This window comes from Manis javanica, chromosome X (assembly GCF_040802235.1).
Source record: "Manis javanica isolate MJ-LG chromosome X, MJ_LKY, whole genome shotgun sequence".
Lineage (NCBI taxonomy): Eukaryota > Metazoa > Chordata > Mammalia > Pholidota > Manidae > Manis > Manis javanica.
Genome location: NC_133174.1, coordinates 108027182 through 108045151, shown reverse-complemented (window position 1 = coordinate 108045151; position 17970 = coordinate 108027182). Strand labels below are relative to the sequence as shown.

General features: G+C 38.0%; 1 protein-coding gene across 2 annotated transcripts in view; it reads left to right on the top strand.

Annotated features, from left to right (window-relative positions):
• The window catches only part of WDR44 (WD repeat domain 44), a 106135-nt gene that overhangs the window by 38981 nt on the left and 49184 nt on the right, over nt 1–17970 (top strand). For both annotated transcript variants that reach the window (XM_037004864.2, XM_017660132.3), the window contains exons 5-10: nt 115–245; nt 1328–1423; nt 2687–2823; nt 3619–3702; nt 11881–11987; nt 12746–12897. In XM_037004864.2, coding sequence (XP_036860759.1) covers nt 115–245; nt 1328–1423; nt 2687–2823; nt 3619–3702; nt 11881–11987; nt 12746–12897 — 707 coding nt within the window. The remainder of the gene's footprint in view (nt 1–114; nt 246–1327; nt 1424–2686; nt 2824–3618; nt 3703–11880; nt 11988–12745; nt 12898–17970) is intronic.

The window sequence follows — 17970 nt, the reverse complement described above, 5'->3', positions numbered from 1 at the left end:
GTTAGAAACCCGATTGTTATAAGGATCAAATAAAAGTTAAAGTGCCTTACAAACTATGTATAAGGTCCTATATAAATATTATTGCTGTTATTATCATCATTATCATCATTGCAGTTCCCAAAGAGAATACTACATCTGATACTCTCCTAACTACAAACATGGCTTCAGAAAGTACAGTCAAGGATTCTCAGCCTTCTCTTGATTTGGCAAGTGCTACCAGCGGAGATAAAATAGTTACTGCCCAGGTTGGTGAATTCATGTTATATTTGATATAGGCTTTATCAGCTTTCTGCAACTGGCTGGTTGATTGTTGAACCTTCTTCCTTGTCCAGGCCAAATATTTTCTTGTCCCCAAAACCTGGCCTCCTTAACATCACTTGTCCAGCTCTGCTACCAAGTAGCTTGGTGATTCTAACAAGCTATTTGACATCTGAGTCTCAGATGCCCTATTGATTAAATGGGTGGGGAAACCTGCGTTGAAGGATTTTTGCAAGGACGAAATGAGCTAAAGTATGCCAAGTGCCTGGCATATACTAGGCATTCAAAAAATGACAGATGGTGCTATTATTATTATTGCTATTAATAAACACCAGCTACAATCTTCATTTACCTGACCTATAGTGGTCAAATTGGGGACTATTGTTTTTTATAATTTCCTTAATCATGAAAAAGAAACTTTATATGCCAGGCTCTATGTCCATATATGAGGCAATAGAAAGGACTTGATAACATGAATTTTTATCATAGCCAAATTCTGGGGCTTGAGAGTTACTTAATGTGGTAGCTGTGGTCAAGGCAGTTTAGCAGACTGGGAGATAAGACTAACTGTAGTCTTGTCACAGCCTTAGAGCAGAGGTTGACAGTAGCCTGTTTTTGTAGGGTCCCAAAGCTAAGAACAGTCTTTACATTTTTAAAGTGTTGTTAAAAAAAAAAGGAGTATGTCACAGATACTATATCTGAAGCAAAAAGCCTAAAATACTTACTATCTGGCTTTTTACAGAAAAAGTTTTTGCCATATGTACAGCTCTGATTAATGGCAATCTTAGTGCTGGCATTCTTCTAGTATAGAACTGCTTTGGGGCTAGGTTCAAATAGAACATTTATTTGCTTTCAAGACTAAGATACTATTTCATGGCAGCAATAGTTTTGATACCTAATGTCTTTCAGCATGCTGGGAATAAAAAGGGACTGAAATGGAGTGTTCCATTTAAATTTTCTGTAGACTCCATTATCTGAATTATGGAATTCTTTAGAACTGGTAATGAATAATTGAATATTTATAGAAATTGACTCAGTCTATTTTCTGTTTATAAAATTATCATTTCAGGAAAATGGAAAAGCACCTGATGGGCAGACAATAGCAGGTGAAGTGATAGGCCCTCAGAGACCTAGATCCAACTCTGGGAGAGAGCTTACTGATGAGGTATATAATTATACATTTTTTTGTTCTTAAAAACATAAACTATAAGAATCATAATGGGAAGATGAAAAAGTTCTTGAGAATGAATGGTGGTGATGGTTGCCTGGCAGTGTGAATATATTTAGTGCCGCTGAACTACACAATGAAAAATGATTAAAATGCTAAATTTTGTATTACGTATATTTGTGATTTAAAATATTTTTAAGTTTATTGTTAGGCAAAAGAATCATAATGTTGAAGAAAAATTAAAATTGAAGATTGTCTTTTTTTTTTAATATGCTATCGTTTGCAACTCTGACTTAAACTTGCCTTTCGCACAATTTTATGATGGAATGAATGTCACACAAGCAAGGCCTATATTGTACAGAAAGTGAGCTTAAAAAGAACTTGATAATATAGATATATGTTTTTATACGTGTTAGATATATAGTGTATACAGACTCAATGCTTACTTCTTAGCATTATAATTTAGTATGTATCTATTAGCCAACTTACTCAGAATGACATTTTGAAGCAAAATCTTAATTTTTGTTTCTTTTAAAACAATACATTTTAAAAAAATACTGTACCTTGGGAAATTTTGGCATTTCTTCAAAATATTAAACATCAAGTTACAATGACCCAGCAATTCCATTCCTATATATGTATCAAAGAAAAATGAAAATATATGGCTTCACAAAAAATGTACACAAGTGTTCATAATAGCCAAAATGTAGAAATAACCCAAAACATCCCATCATGGATGAATGGACAAATAAAATGTGATATATCCATCCACATAGACTATTTTTCACCAATTAAAAGGAATTAAGTTCTGATATATGCTGTAGTATGGATGAACCTTGAAAACATGGTGCTAAGTGAAAGAAGCCAATCACAAAAGACTATATACTGTATGATTTAATTTATATGAAATGCCTAGAATAGGCAAATCCATAGAGATAAAATGTAGATTAGTGGTTGGCAGGGGCTGGGAGGAGAGGGGAATGAGGTGTGTCAGCTAATAGGTATGGGGTTTCTTTTTGGGGTAGTAGACATGTTCTAAACTTAGTGGTGATGGTTTGCACAACTCTTTTACTCAAAAGCATTGAATTCTATGCTTTAAATGAGTGCATTTGGTAGTATGTGAATTCTATCTCACTAAAAATAATAAAATTATTGTACACCGTACTGAATGTATCCAGAAAGCCCTTAATCTAAGTTCTTGAGGATTTTGTAGACTCAAAAAGACAATTTAATTATCTTGGTGTTATTCTTTTGCCTCAGGAAATTTTAGCCAGTGTAATGATTAAGAACCTGGATACTGGAGAAGAAATACCTTTGAGTCTTGCAGAAGAGAAACTACCAACAGGTATTAACCCTCTCACTCTACACATCATGAGAAGGACTAAGGAATATGTAAGGTATGACCTAATGTTATTATTTATCATTTGTAGTATTTCAGAGTGGTGAAGATTTCTGTTTACGAACTATGACAGTCCCTAATTGGGTTTCATTGACTCTTCTTTTTTAAATTTGGATTACATAGAGTTAGTTAATGTGTGTATTCTTAAACTTTGTTCTCTCTCAAAACTGTACAATTACCTGAGAAAATAGTACCTTAAATCCCACAGTACCTGGTTTCTTTTAAAATTATGTTAGAGACAGTATTAAAATATATTGAGGCTAAAACACCATGTGAGATGAACACCTGGTCTTCTGAAACCTTGCTGTAATGATCAGAAGTTTCATAAATAATTGTATTGTCTTCGTAAGGTCAGAAAATGGCATTAGAGTGTGGGATTGACTTTACTGAGAGATGTGTGTAGATTTAAACAATAATTTTTGTGAAAGGAAAGCTTTTTAAAGTAAAATACGTGATGTGCTTAATGAGTAAAGAGGAAGATATTTACAAGTTAACTTGTCATTTCTATGCAGCACATTTTGCCCAGCAAAAAGCCTTGTTTGTAGTAAGTTTTTCATAAGTTCCTAAATTGTATTCACTTGCATTTTGTACATTGCTCCTTGCATAGCAGTTCTATTCTTTGATGTCTCAGTTCTAAATTCTCAAGGCATCATTTAAATTAAAGTTATTTTAAAACATGTTAACATAGGTTTTTTTCTTATTCTGATTAATTACATAGTAAGTATACATAGAGATTTTTGGGAAATATAAGAGAAATGCCTTCTTTTAAAATGACTTCTTCCCCTTCTTGTAGTAATGATGCAGCACAGTCAGATGACGAAGAGAAATTACAGTCTCAACCAACAGATACTGATGGTGGAAGGTTAAAACAGAAAACGTGAGTTACAGTACTATACATCCCTTTCCTTCATTTTAAGCATTTATTAAAAAAATATGAGAACTATTTTAGATCTGTCCTCTATCTAGTTTATATGTCTGTCTACCACCACCACTCCCTGCCCTTAGCCAGTAAATTTTGAGTTCCCTGAGGCTGTGCTGGTCATTTTTATAATATCCAACATATACTAAATGCTTGATAAATTTTGCATCATGCCTGTATTATTTATCTGAAAGTAGGTACCATAAGTGTTAGTAGAAGAATGTGGTCATCCTTGAAGTTACCTTTTCCCCTTCTCTTCATTTCTGCAGATCATAGGTCTTTTAAACCCAACTACACAAGATTTTTCCTGACTACCCAATGCATAGTAAATGTCTTCTTTTCCTCAGTATCAGTGATACCTGTAGTCTATATAACTTATGTTTGCTCTTTATTATATATTATCTTAAAGTATCTTCTGATTTTAAAAACAAAATAAATAAATGTTAAATAACTAAACTGTACGTTGCAAAAGGATTCATCATGCCATCCTTCTATTTCTCCTACAAACCTAGCACAATGGTGGGTATATACATTTTGCTTGATTACACAGAAGTCATTTTAAGTGTCAATAGCTCAATCTGAGGTGCAAAGCAAATCCTTCACTATGGTCTGATCTTTTCCTAACATGTATCAAAAAGAGTATTGAGAATTCTTTGAAAAGCTGTACGCACATGCACATGTCTGATAACAGATATTTGGATATATCTGGATATCTGGAGCTTGGCTGTCTATCAGTGGCAACTATCAGGAACCAGAGAATTAGGAATTATTCAAGAGACAAACATCCAGGATAGGTGTCACTTACTCTATGCATTAAAGCTGATCATTTTTCTCAAAGAGAAACTCTCTCAGGTTTATTCAAAGCCATTGTACAGTTGACCCTTGAACAACACGGGTTTGAACTGCATGGGTCCACTTTATATGTGAATTTTTTTTGATGAATATATTGGAAAATTTTTGGAGATTTGCAACAATTTGAAAAACTGTTTCTGTAGCTTACTTTATTGTAAAAATACAGTTTACAGTGCATATAACATACAAAATACATGTTCATCAACTGTGTGTATTATCAATAAGACTTCCAGTCAACAATAGGCTATTAGTAGTTAAGTTTTGGGGAGTCAAAAGTTACACATGGATTTTTGACTGGACAGGGTGTCAGCACCCCTCACCCCCCCACATTGTTGAAGAGTCACCTATACTTATATAATTCTTTAAAATCTGTTCATCTGGTGTCTGAACTCACAGCAAACTATGACAACATGTAAGTCAGCACATAAGAATGTCAAGTAATATTCTGATCATAAGAGAGGAATAAGAAAAATAATAAAAGGACTCATACATAACACAACCATTCCATATGACAGCACTTTCAACTTTTTCTCATTGTCATGGCACACACAGAACACAGTAATATTTGTACTGAATGCTGGAATAAACTGATGAATCACCTGATGATCAGAAAAGACTGGCCTAGAATTCTGGTTTCCAGGGCACTGTCCTGTTGCCTTGAAGGCTGGTGGGGAACTAATATTATGGCCCACCTGCAATCCATTTGAAAGACTGAATGTATTAATAGTAAAGTTGGTAATTGGCCCTATTTACTGAGGAAAGCAACTTACCAAACATTAAGTGCTAGTGGAAAAGCTACAAAAGTATAATTCAGAAATGTTGTCATCCAAAATGATTAAAATATCTATTTTCTTCCTTATAGTAGTAGTAAACCAATAGTTATCCAGAAAACATAACTTCAGAGTTATAGGTACTAAAGGTATTATAATATGTTAAAAATGTTTATCATCTTTGTTTTCTGATTATCAAAAGTAATGCAGAAATGTATAAAATGGAAAATGCAAGTCTCATATTCTCACTCCTAAAAATAATCATTGTTAATAAATAGGTGTATTCCCTATAGAGTTTTTTTCTCAAAAAGTACAATTATACTGTGCCTATAGTTTGTCACCTTGCTTTCTAAAAAAATATCTAATATGGAGGAGGAGCCAAGATGGTGGCGTAAGTAGGGCAGCAGAAATCTCCCAAAACCATATATATTTTTGAAAATACAACTATTCCTAAAAGAGAGACCAGTGGATACAGTACAACAGCCAGGCTACATCTACATCTGTGAGACTCAGCATCTCATGAAGGGGGTAAGATATAAGCCATGGCCCAGTGGGACCCGAGCCCCAGCTCCCCAGCAGGAGGAAAGAAGTCAGAACTGGGAGGGAGTGAAAGCCCAGGACAGCTAAACAACCAGGTCTAGTAATCCACACCGGGAGTGCAGACACACAGTGCATGGTGTGCTGGATATTAGAGAAATGGAAAAGCAAAATCTGCAAGCGGGTCCCCGCAAGCGGCTCCCCTGGAACAAAAGAAAAGCAAGTGCTTTTTGAAAGTCTTAAAGGGACAGGGACGTCACAGCTGGACGGAATTGTCCCAGCACACTCAGCCCAGCAGCTGGGAATCCCAGGGAACTCCAGGTGCCCTAACCCCCTGGACGACAACACAGCTCGGAAGCCCCTCACGGCAATAAGCAGCCTCCCAGTTGTACCCCCATTCAGCGCAGCCCCCAACATAGTGGCCCAGTAGCCTGAGAGCGGCCGCATGGCTTCCACCAGCAGCAGTGGCAGCACAGCGACCCGGGAGTAGCCCTGTGTGCCGGCGGTGGCGGGGCGGCTGGGGAACAGCTGCGTGCACCCACAGTGGCAGCAGAGCGGCCTGGGAGTGACCACACCCCCAGCAGCCACCCAGAATCTCCTCCCAGGGCACAGCTGCCCAGGCCAGACCCAAAGGCCGCCGCCAACGCGCAGCTGCCTGGTGCAGGCAGAAGAAACCGGGGCAGGGCATGTAGGGGTGCCACTCTCACAGGAGAGCACACCTGGCACACCTGCCACTCCCCACAGGACTCTAGGCTACCCTGACGGCGACCCCGCCCATGGCAGTATAGGGGATTTATCCGGAGGCTGCTCCGGGAGTGCGGGTAACCGACACAGGCAGCAGGGAAGGGCAAGACAACCAGCAAACAGGAAAGGACTTTGTTCTCCCAGCTGACACATGCGCTACCTGCCTACAGCTACCTCTATCTCCATGAAGAGGCTAAAGAATTTGGTCCAGTCCAGAATTACCCAGACAACACCCGTGAGAGTACCTGGGGAGATAGATTTAACCAATTTTCCTGAAAAATAATTCAAAATAAAGGTCATAATCATCCTGATGGAACTGCAGAGAAATATGCAAGAGCTAAAGGAGCAAGTAGGGAGGGAGAATACAGAAATAAAACAATCTCTGGAAGGACTTAAGAGCAGACTGGATGACGTGCATGAGGCCATTAATGGAATAGAAATCAGAGAATAGGAATACAGAGAAGCTGAGGCAGAGAGAGAGAAAAGGATCTCCAGGAATGAAAGAATATTAAGAGAACTGTGTGACCAATCCAAACGGAACAATATTCACATTATAGGAGTACCAGAAGAAGAAGAGAGAGAAAAAGGGATAGAAAGTGTCTTTGAGGAAATAATTACTGAAAACTTCCCCAAGCTGGGGGAGGAAGTAGTTTCTCAGACCACAGAAGCCCACAGAACTCCCAACACAAGGGACCCAAGGACAGCAACCCCAAGATATATAATAATTAAAATGGCAAAGATCAAAGACAAGGACAGAGTATTAAAGGCAGCCAGAGACAGAAAAAAGGTCACCTACAAAGGAAAACTCATCACGCTATCATCAGACTTCTCAACAGAAACCTTATAGGCCAGAAGAGAATGGCATGATATATTTAATGCAAGGAAACAGAAGGGTCTTGAACCAAGAACACTGTATCCAGCACAATTATCATTTAAATATGAAGGAGGGATTAAACAATTCCCAGACAAACAAAAGTTGAGGAAATTTGCCTCCCAAGAACCACCTCTACAGGATATTTTAAAGGGAATGCTGTAGATGGAAGTCTGAATAGATGTCACCAGAGAAAATAAAATCACAGCAAAGAAAGCAGACCAACCAAATATTAACTAAAGGCAAAAAATAAAATCAAATACTCACAAAAGCAGTTAAAGGAAACACAATAGAGTACAGAATAAAACACCTAACATATAAAGAATGGAGGAGGAGGAATAAGAAGGGAGAGAAATAAAGAATCATCAGACTGTGTTTACAATAGCTTAATAAGAGAGTTAAGTTAGATGGCTAGACAGTAAAGAAGCTACCCTTGAACCTTTGGTAAGCACAAATCTAAAGCCTGCAATGGCAATAAGTACATATCTTTCAATAATCACCCTAAGTGTAAATGGACTGAATGCACCAATCAAAAGACACAGAGTAAAAGAATGGATAAAAAAGCAAGACCCATCTATATGCTGTTTACAAGAGACTCACCTCAAACCCAAAGACATGCACAGACTAAAAGTCAAGGGATGGAAAAAGATATTTCATGCAAACAATGGGGAGAAAAAAACAGGTGTTGCAGTACTTATACCAGATAAAATAGACTTCAAAACAAAGAAAGTAACAAGAGATAGAGAAGGACATTACATAATGATAAAGAGGTCCGTCCAGTAAGAGGATATAACCATTATAAATATATATGCACCCAATACTGGAGCACCAATATATGTGAAACAAATACTAACAATTAAAGGAGGAAATAGAATGCAATGCATTCGTTCTAGGAGACTTCAACACACCACTCACTCATAAGGACAGATCCACCAGACAGAAAATAAGTAAGGACACAGAAGCACTGAACAACACACTAGAACAGATGGAGTTAACAGGCATCTACAGAACTCCACACCCAAAAGCAGCAGGATAAACATTCTCCTCAAGTACAGATGGAACGTTTTCCAGAATAGACCACATACTAGGCCACAAAAAGAGCCTCAGTAAATTCCAAAAGATTGAAATTGTACCAACCAACTTCTCAGACCACAAAGGCATAAAACTAGAAATAAATTGTACAAAAAAAACCAAAAAGGCTCACAAACACATCGAGGCTTATTAACAACATGCTTCTAAATAATCAATGGACCAATGACCAAATTAAAGCAGAGATCAAGCAATATATGGAGACAAATGACAATGACTGCATAAAGCGCCAACTTCTGTGGAAAACAGTGAAGGCAGTATATAGCAATCCAGGTCTATTTCAAGAAGGAAGAACAATCCCAAATGAATAGTCTAAAGTCACAATTATTGAAACTGGAAAAGAAGAACAAATGAGGCCCAAAGTCAGCAGAAGGAGGGACATAATAAATATCAGAGAAGAAATAAATAAAATTGAGAATAATAAAACAATAGAAAAAATCAATGAAACCAAGAGGTGGTTCTTTGAAAAAATAAACAAAATAGATTAGCTCCTAGCCAGACTTATTAAGAGGAAAAGAGAATCTACACACATCAACAGAATCAGAAATGAGAAAGGAAAAATCATGACAGACCCCATGGAAATACAAACATTTATTAGAGAATACTATGAAAATCTATATGCTAACAAGATGGAAAACCTAGAAGAAATGGACAACTTCCTAGAGAAATACAACCTTCCAAGACTGACCCAGGACCAATTACCAGCAAAAAAATTGAATCGATAATCAAAAAACTACCCAAGAACAAAACCCCTGGACCAGATGGATTCAATGCTGAATTTTATCAAACATACAGAGAAGACATAATAACCATTCTCCTTAAAGTTTTCCAAATAATGGAAAAGTAGGGAATACTTCCAAACTCGTTCTGTGAAGCCAACATCACTCTAATACCAAAACCAGGCAAAGACCCCATCAAAAAAAAAAATTATAGACCAATGTCCCTGATGAACACACATGCAAAAATACTCAACAAAATATTAGCAAACCAAATTCAAAAATACATCAAGAGGATCATACATCATGACCAAGTGGGATTCATCTCAGGGATGCAAGGATGGTACAACATTCGAAAATCCATCATCATCATCCACCACATCAACAAAAAGGACAGAAACCACATGATCATTTCCATAGACGCTGAAAAAGCATTCAACAAAATTCAACATTCATTCATGATAAAAACTCTCAACAAAATGGGAATACAGGGCAAGTACCTCAAAATAATAAAGGCCATATACAACAAACGCACACCCAACATCATACTTAACAGTGAGAAGCTGAAAGCTTTTCCTCTAAGATCGGGAACAAGGCAGTGGGGGGTGGAGGGGGGATGCCCACTCTTCCCACTGTTATTCAACATAGTACTGGAGGTCCTAGCCACGGCAGTCAGGCAAAACAAAGAAATACAAGGCATCCAGATTGGTAAAGAAGAAGTCAAACTGTCACTATTTGCAGATGACATGATATTGTACATAAAAAACCCTAAAGACTCCACTCTACAACTACTAGAACTAATATCTGAATTCAGCAAAATTACAGGATACAGAATTAATACACAGAATTCTGTTGCTTTCGTTGTTTCCAAAGGAAAAACTGAAGGAATGAAACAGCAGCAGAATCACAGAACCCAAGAATGGACTAACAGTTACCAAAGGGAAAGGGACTGTGGAGGATGGGTGGGAATGGAGGGATGGGGGGGAAGAAAGGGGGCATTATGATTAGCATGTATAATGTTGGGGGGACACGTGGAGGGCTGTGCAACAAAGAGAAGACAAGTAGTGATTCTACAGCATCTTACGCTGATGGACAGTGATTGTAATGGGGTTTGTGTGGGGGACTTGGTGCTGGGGGGAGTCTAGTAAACATAATGTTCCTCATGTAGTTGTAGATTAATGATACCAAAATAAAAATAATAAAAAATGATGTCTAATATGTAATAGACATCTCTTCATATCAGTACCAAGGGCAAATATATTGAAGTCTTTCTATCAGCCAGATTGGCAGTTCAGTGCTGTGGATACAGTAGTTAAAAAGACAATCATAGTCTCTGCCCTCATTGAGCTTCCAGTTAAATAGGAGAAATATACTCTAAACATGTAATTACACATATAAGTCTAACTACATTTGAGTGATTGCTATAAAATAAATGTGTGAGCAGCTATGGTAGTATCTTATAGGAAAAGCTGTTCTAAAGAGTCAAGGAGGGCTTTTTTGAGAGAGAGCTGTTTGTTCTGAGACCTAAAAGATGAAGTAGAATTTAGCCAGGGGAGGAGTGTTCAAGGCAGAAATAACCTCACATGCAAAGTCACAGTGACTAAGACCTTGGTATGTTCAAAGAGCTGAGGTTTGCCTCATTTATTTTATTGCCTTCCATTGTAAGGATGTGCCATCACTTATTTATCTGTTCTTCTGTTGGTGAAAATTCAGTTTTTCTCTACTTTTTATCTATTCTAGCCAATGCTGCAGTAAATATCTGTGTGTGTATATATATATATCTTAGCAACTTTTTCAGATACTATCCTTTAATATCATAAGCTCCCATGAATTGATAAAAGTTTACCATGGATTTGTAAATTTTATTTTGGTTTTAAATATCATGTAGTGTTCTTTGGTTTTTTTAATAGTATATGAAATTTGAGACTTAGATAATGGAAAAAGCAATAAATACATCCTATTAATGGAAGTTTGAGATGCATACTTGTCTTATGTTGTGTTTGGGAATACCTGCTGGGAAAGCTCAGCTTCCATATTGCATGCAAATATCCAAACTGAAAGAGAAGCCACAAGGGGCCATCTTAGGTGCATATCTCTTCACAGTTTCTTTTTACTGGTAAAATGTGCTTTTCAGGACGATCCTCTAAAGTAGTCTACTCAAAGCAAAATCTCACTGCAGATTCATGGGCTCACCCCAGGCCCTCTAAATCAGACAGCCTGGGGATGGGTCTGGATATCCACACTTTAAACCTTCCCCTCTCACTCCATCCCTGTCAGTTGATTATTATTCACCATTGAAAACCAGTGCTCTAGAGTATATGATATTGTACATTGGGGGGAAGTGCCTATATTTCCTTTGTAGCCATGTTGACTTGAATATATTTAGTCCAAAGAAAAAGAGTTTTGAATACTCAAAACCTACTAATTATGTAAAAAGTTATTTCAAAATAATGTATTTTAACCAATCACAGCTAATGAGATTAGCTGGGAATTATTGAACTTTCACAGTTAATTGAGTTAACAAGAAATAATTTTGGGTTTTTATATTTTTGGCAAGGACTCAACTAAAGAAGTTCCTAGGAAAATCAGTAAAGAGAGCAAAGCACCTTGCTGAGGAATATGGTGAACGTGCTGTAAATAAAGTAAAAAGTGTTAGAGATGAAGGTAAGTGAACTAATAGAGCTTATCAACTGAAAAATTGATTTGTAATCATCTAAATTTAATTCATAGTTTATAAGAATCATTGTTTTTTATTGAAAGTAACAAACCTTTATAGCTAATACCTTAGGATTTCAATAAATCATGTTATTCTCACTGTCAATTTGATGCATAAGAAGAAAAATGAATTTATGCATCTCAAACATGAATCTGTACATACTTTGTGACTATGGCTACCTGGAAGAGTTGAGCATTCATTGATCAGTTGTAATTAGTTTTGTAAGGTTATTTACTTTTTATAAATATTTTTAAATTTAGGTGATTCTTCTGAATTTGCAGAGATGTTGACTTCCTATCCCTTTATGTAAATGTGCTCAATTTTTGATTTGTATAATAAACCCTTACATAACTGCTTATTCTATACCAGACACTGTTCTAAGCATGTTAACCTGTATTAACTCATTTAATCCACCTAAAAACCCCATGGGATAAGTACCATTATTATCCCCATTTGATAGATGAGAAAGTTGAGGCACAGGAAAATAAAGTATCTTGCCTGTAGTCACACAGATAATAAGTTATGGAACTGAATTTGGACCTAGGCAACAGTGTACCAGACTCCATGCTCGTAACTACTATGCTATTTAGTAATAGATTTTGCTTTTCCATTTAATGAATTTTCTTGGAAATCAGTAGACATGGGAATATGATAGTAGTTATATATACAATAGCTAATGATTGACTTCTATTGCTTTTCTACTTAGTGTTTCATACTGATCAAGATGATCCTTCATCAAGTGATGATGAAGGAATGCCATACACAAGACCAGTTAAATTCAAAGCAGCCCATGGTTTCAAAGGGCCTTACGATTTTGATCAGATCAAAGTGGTCCAAGATCTTAGTGGTGAACACATGGTAAGCAACTTTTTTATTTTTCAGGATTGACTCTGTTTTCATTTGGAGAAATGCTTTGGCTTCTGTAAAGCTGATCTCTTCTTATGTATGTAATTTTGCCAGCCTGACTCAAGAGTCAATTGATGTTAATATGAATTAATGAGTAGGTAATGCAGAGTCTATCTGAATCATTCAAGAAGTGACTTATTGAATAAGTAAACTCCTAGTCTTATATCATTAAGACAGCTGTTTAAAAGTATCAAGCTTTAAAGTAGTTAAATTAGAGAAGAGTTATCACTTTGAAAAATGTTTAAAATATTCCCTGGTATATTTTAAATAATTTAAACAAGTATTTCAGAAACTCAATATATTTTGTAAACTGCAAGCTAAAACAAGAAGACAGGTACAGCTGCAAGTTCTCAATTAGAGTTAAAATGTACCAAAGTGGGGAAAAAGATGGCGGCATGAGAAGTGAGAGAGAAATCTCATCCCAAACCACATATAATATGAAAATACAGCAAATACAACTATTCCTAAAAGAGTGACCAGAAATAAGATTGCACCAGCCAGTCTACATCTGGGAAAAGACAACATCTCACAGAAATAGGTAAAGTAATAAAGCCGTGACCCGGCAGGACCTGCACTCCCCCAACCCCAGCTCACCAGTGGGAGAAAAGAGAATCAGCAGGGAGGGAGTAGAAGCCCAGTACAGCTAAATGCCCAGCCCTAGAAATCTACTCTGGGAGCACAAACCCACACTGCATGGTGCTCCAGAGATTAGAGGGGTTGAAAACCAAAGTCAGAGACTGAGACTACAGCTGCATGTGGTGAACAGGTTCCCACAACTGGCTGCTCTGGGACAAAAGAAAGGCAGGTACTTTGAAAGACTTCCCAACAGTGAGAAGGTTGCTAAAGGGGCAAGGATTCAGGAGAAGGAACAGGTGGACAGAATTATCCTGGCACACTCAGCCCAGGTTGGGAATGTTCAGGAGCTTCAGGTGCTCCATCCCCCTGGCTGGCAACACAGCCGTTTGTCCGCAATAAGCAGCCTGCCGCTCCATCCTCCCCACCAGTACCAGCGCGCAAACCCACTGCCCTCGCCATCGCTCCAGACAAGCTAGAGGGCAGCCAGCCCTGTCTACAGCAACTACATGGCTTAACGCAGAGGCTGCTTCCTGCATGTGGCTCACTGGCCCTGACAGTGGAGGCAGGCACTGCAGCCAAGAAGCAGGAAAGGGCTTTGTCCTCCTGGCAGGCACCAGCGCTACTCATCTGCAACCCCCACCAGCTAGAGGGAAGTGCCGCCTATGACAGTTAAGGGGATTAATGCAGAGGCTCCTCCCTGCACATGGCTCACTGGCTCTGACAGCAGAGGCAGGCACTGTCTGGGAAGGAGGAAAGGGCCCTGTCCTCCTGGCAGGCACCAGCGCCACTCACCTATGAACCCCCCTCCATTGCTCTAGGACAGCCGAAGGGCAGCCCTGCCTACGGCACCTTAGGGGATTAACACAGAGGCTGCTCCCTGCTCACAGCTCACTGGCCCTGACAGTGGAAGCAGACTCTCCAGACAAGAAGCAGGAAAGGGCTTTGTCCTCCCAGCAGGCACTGGCGCCACTCACCTGTGACACCTGCGGTCGCTCCAGGCCAGCCGGAGTGCAGCCCCGCCTACGGCTGCTTAGGGAATTAACACAGAGTCTGCGCCCTGCATGAGGCTTACCGGCCCTGACAGCAGAGACAGGCACTGTGGCTGGGAAGCAGGAAAGAGCTTGCTCTTTAGGGTAAATACCATCACCGCTTGCCTGCGACCACTGCCATTGCTCCAGGTACTAGACAGGTCCAACGAGCATAGCTTCTGGGTACTACAGTGTGCCAACTACACAAACCTAATATTTCTCAATATCCAATAGGATTATGAAAAGGCACAAGGACATTGTTCAATCCAAAATCCCTCAAACACCAGAAAGAGGGCTCAGTGAAACTGAAATCACCAGTCTTCCTGAAAAAAATTTCAAAATAAAAGTCAATAAGAATGCTAATGGAGCTACAGAAAAATATTCAGAAGGCTAAGGGACGAATTCAGGAGAGAGATAGACACCTTAAAAGCTACAGTAGCTGAAATGAAACATATGGTGGAGGGATTTAAAAACAGATTAGATAAGGTAGAGGAGGCAGTACATGGAATAGAAATTAGAAAACAGGAATACAAAGAAGCTGAGGCACAGAGAAAAAAAAGGGATCTCTAGAAATGAAAGAATATTAAGAGAACTGTGTGACAAGTCCAAACAGAATATAAGGGTACCAGAAGAACAGGAGAGAGAAAAGGGGATAGAAAATATCTTTGAATAAATAATTGCTGAAAACTTCCCCAACCTGGGGAAGAAAATAGTCTCTCAGACCATGGAAGTATGCAGATCTCCCAACACAAGGGACCCAAGGAAGACAACACCAAAACATATAATAATTAAAATGGAAAAGATCAAGGACAACTACAGAGTATTAAAAGCAGCCAGAGAAAGAAAAAAGTTCACCTACAAAAGAAAACCCATCAGGCTATCATCACATTTCTCAGAAGAAACCTTACAGGCCAGAAGGGAATGGCATGATATATTCAGTGTGATGAAACAGAAGGGCCTCAAGCAAAGAATACTCTACCCAGCAAGAGTATAATTTAAATTTGAAGGAGGGATTAAACAATTACCAGATAAGCAAAAGGTGAGGGAATTTACATCCCACAAACCATCTCTACAGTGTATTTTAAAGGGATTGCTCTAGATAGAAGTGCTCCTAAGGCTAAATATCTGTCACCAGAGAAAATAAAACCACAGTAAACAAGTAGACTAATTAATAACTAACCAAAAGGAAAATTAAATCAGCTACCCACAGTCAGTCAAGGGATACACAAAGAGTACAGAATATGACACCTCACATAACAAAGAGTGGAGGAGGAAGAAAAAGAAGGGAGAGAAACAATATCTTCAGATTGGGTTTATAATAGCATAATAAGTGGGTTAAGTTAGACTGTTAGATAGTAAAGAAGCTGCCCTTGAACCTTTGGTAAGCATGACTCCAAAGCCTGCGATAGCAATAAGAACACATCTATCCATAACCACCCTAAATGTAAATGGTCTTAATGCACCAATCGAAATACAGACAGTCATTGAATGGATAAAAAAACAAGACCCAACTATATGCTGCCTACAAGAGACTCACTTCAAACCCAAAGACATACACAGACTAAAAGTGAAGGAATGGAAAAAGATATTTCATGCAAACAATAGGGAGAAAAAAGCAAGAGTTACAGTACTGATATCAGATAAAATAGACTTCAAAACAAAGAAAGTAATAAGAAACAAAGAAGGACATTATATAATGATAAAGGGGCAAGTCCTAAAAGAAGATAAAACCATTAGAAATATCTGTGGACCCAACACAGGAGCACCTACATATGTGAAACAAATACTAATAGAATTAAAGGGGGAAATACAATGCAATGGATTCATTTTTAGGAGACTTCAACACACCACTCACTCCAAAGGGCAAATCAACCAGACAGAAAATAAGTAAAGAGACAGAGGCACTAAACAACACATTAGAACAGATGGGCCTATGAGACATTTACAGAACACTCCACCCAAAAGCAACAGGATACATATTCTTCTCAAGTGCACATGGAATATTTTCCAGAGTAGATCGCATACTAGACCACAAAAAGAGCCTCAGCAAACTCAAAAAGATTGAAATTGTACCAGCCAAATTCTCAGATCACAAAGGTATGAAACTAGAAATAAATTGTACAAAGAAAACAGAAAGGCTCACAAACACATGGAGACTTAACAACATGCTCCTAAATAATCAATTGGTCAATAGCCAAATTAAAACAAAGATCAAGCAATATATGGAGACAAATGAAAACAACAGCACAATGCCCCAACTTCTGTGGGAAGCAGCGAAGGCAGTTCTAAAAGGGAAATATATAGTAATCGAGGCCTATTTAAAGAAGGAAGAACAATCCCAAATGAACAGTCTAAATTCACAATTAATGAAACTGAAAAAAGAACAAATGAGGCCCAAAGTCAGTAGAAGGAAGGACATAACAATGATCAGAGAACAAATAAATAAAATTGAGAAGAATAAAACAATAGAAAGAATTAATGAAACCAAGAGCTGGTTCTTTGAGAAACTAAACAAAATAGATAAACCCCTAGCCAGACTTAGCAAGAAAAAAAGTCTACACACATAAACAGAATCAAAAAGTAAAAGGAAAAATCACTACAGACACTATAGAAATACAAAGAATTATTAGAGAATACTATGAAAAATTACATGCTAACAAATTGGGTAACCTAGAAGAAATGGACAACTTTCTAAAAAATGCAACCACCCAAGACTGACCCACAAAGAAACAGAAAATCTAAACAGACCAATTACCAGCAATGAAATTGAATCGATAATGAAAAAACTACCCAAGAACAAAACCCCATACCAGATTGCTTCACCACTGAATTTTATCAGACATTTAGAGAAGAACTAATACCCATCCTCCTTAAAGTTTTCCAAAAAGTAGGAGGGAATACTTCCAAACCCATTCTATGAAGCCAGCAGCACTTTAATACCAAAACCAGGCAAAGATACCACAAAAAAAGAAAATTACAGACCAATATCCCTGATGAACATACATGCAAGGATACTCACAAAATACTAGCAAACTGAATTCAAACTCCATCAAAAAGATCATACATCATGATCAAATAGGATTCATTCCAGGGACACAGGACAACATTTGAAAAACCATTAACATCATCCACTACATCAATAAAAAGACAAAAATCACATGATCATCTCCATAGATGTAGAAAAACCTTTGACAAAATTCAACACCCATTCATGATATAAACTCTCAACAAAATGGGTGTTGAGGGCAAGTATCTAAACATAGTAAAGGCCATATATGACAGACCCACAGCCAACATCGTACTTAACAGTGAGAAGCTGAAAGCTTTTCCTCTAAGATCGGGAACAAGACAAGGATGCCCACTCTCCCTGCTTTTATTCAACATAGTACTGGAGGTCCTAACCATGGCAAAGACAACACAA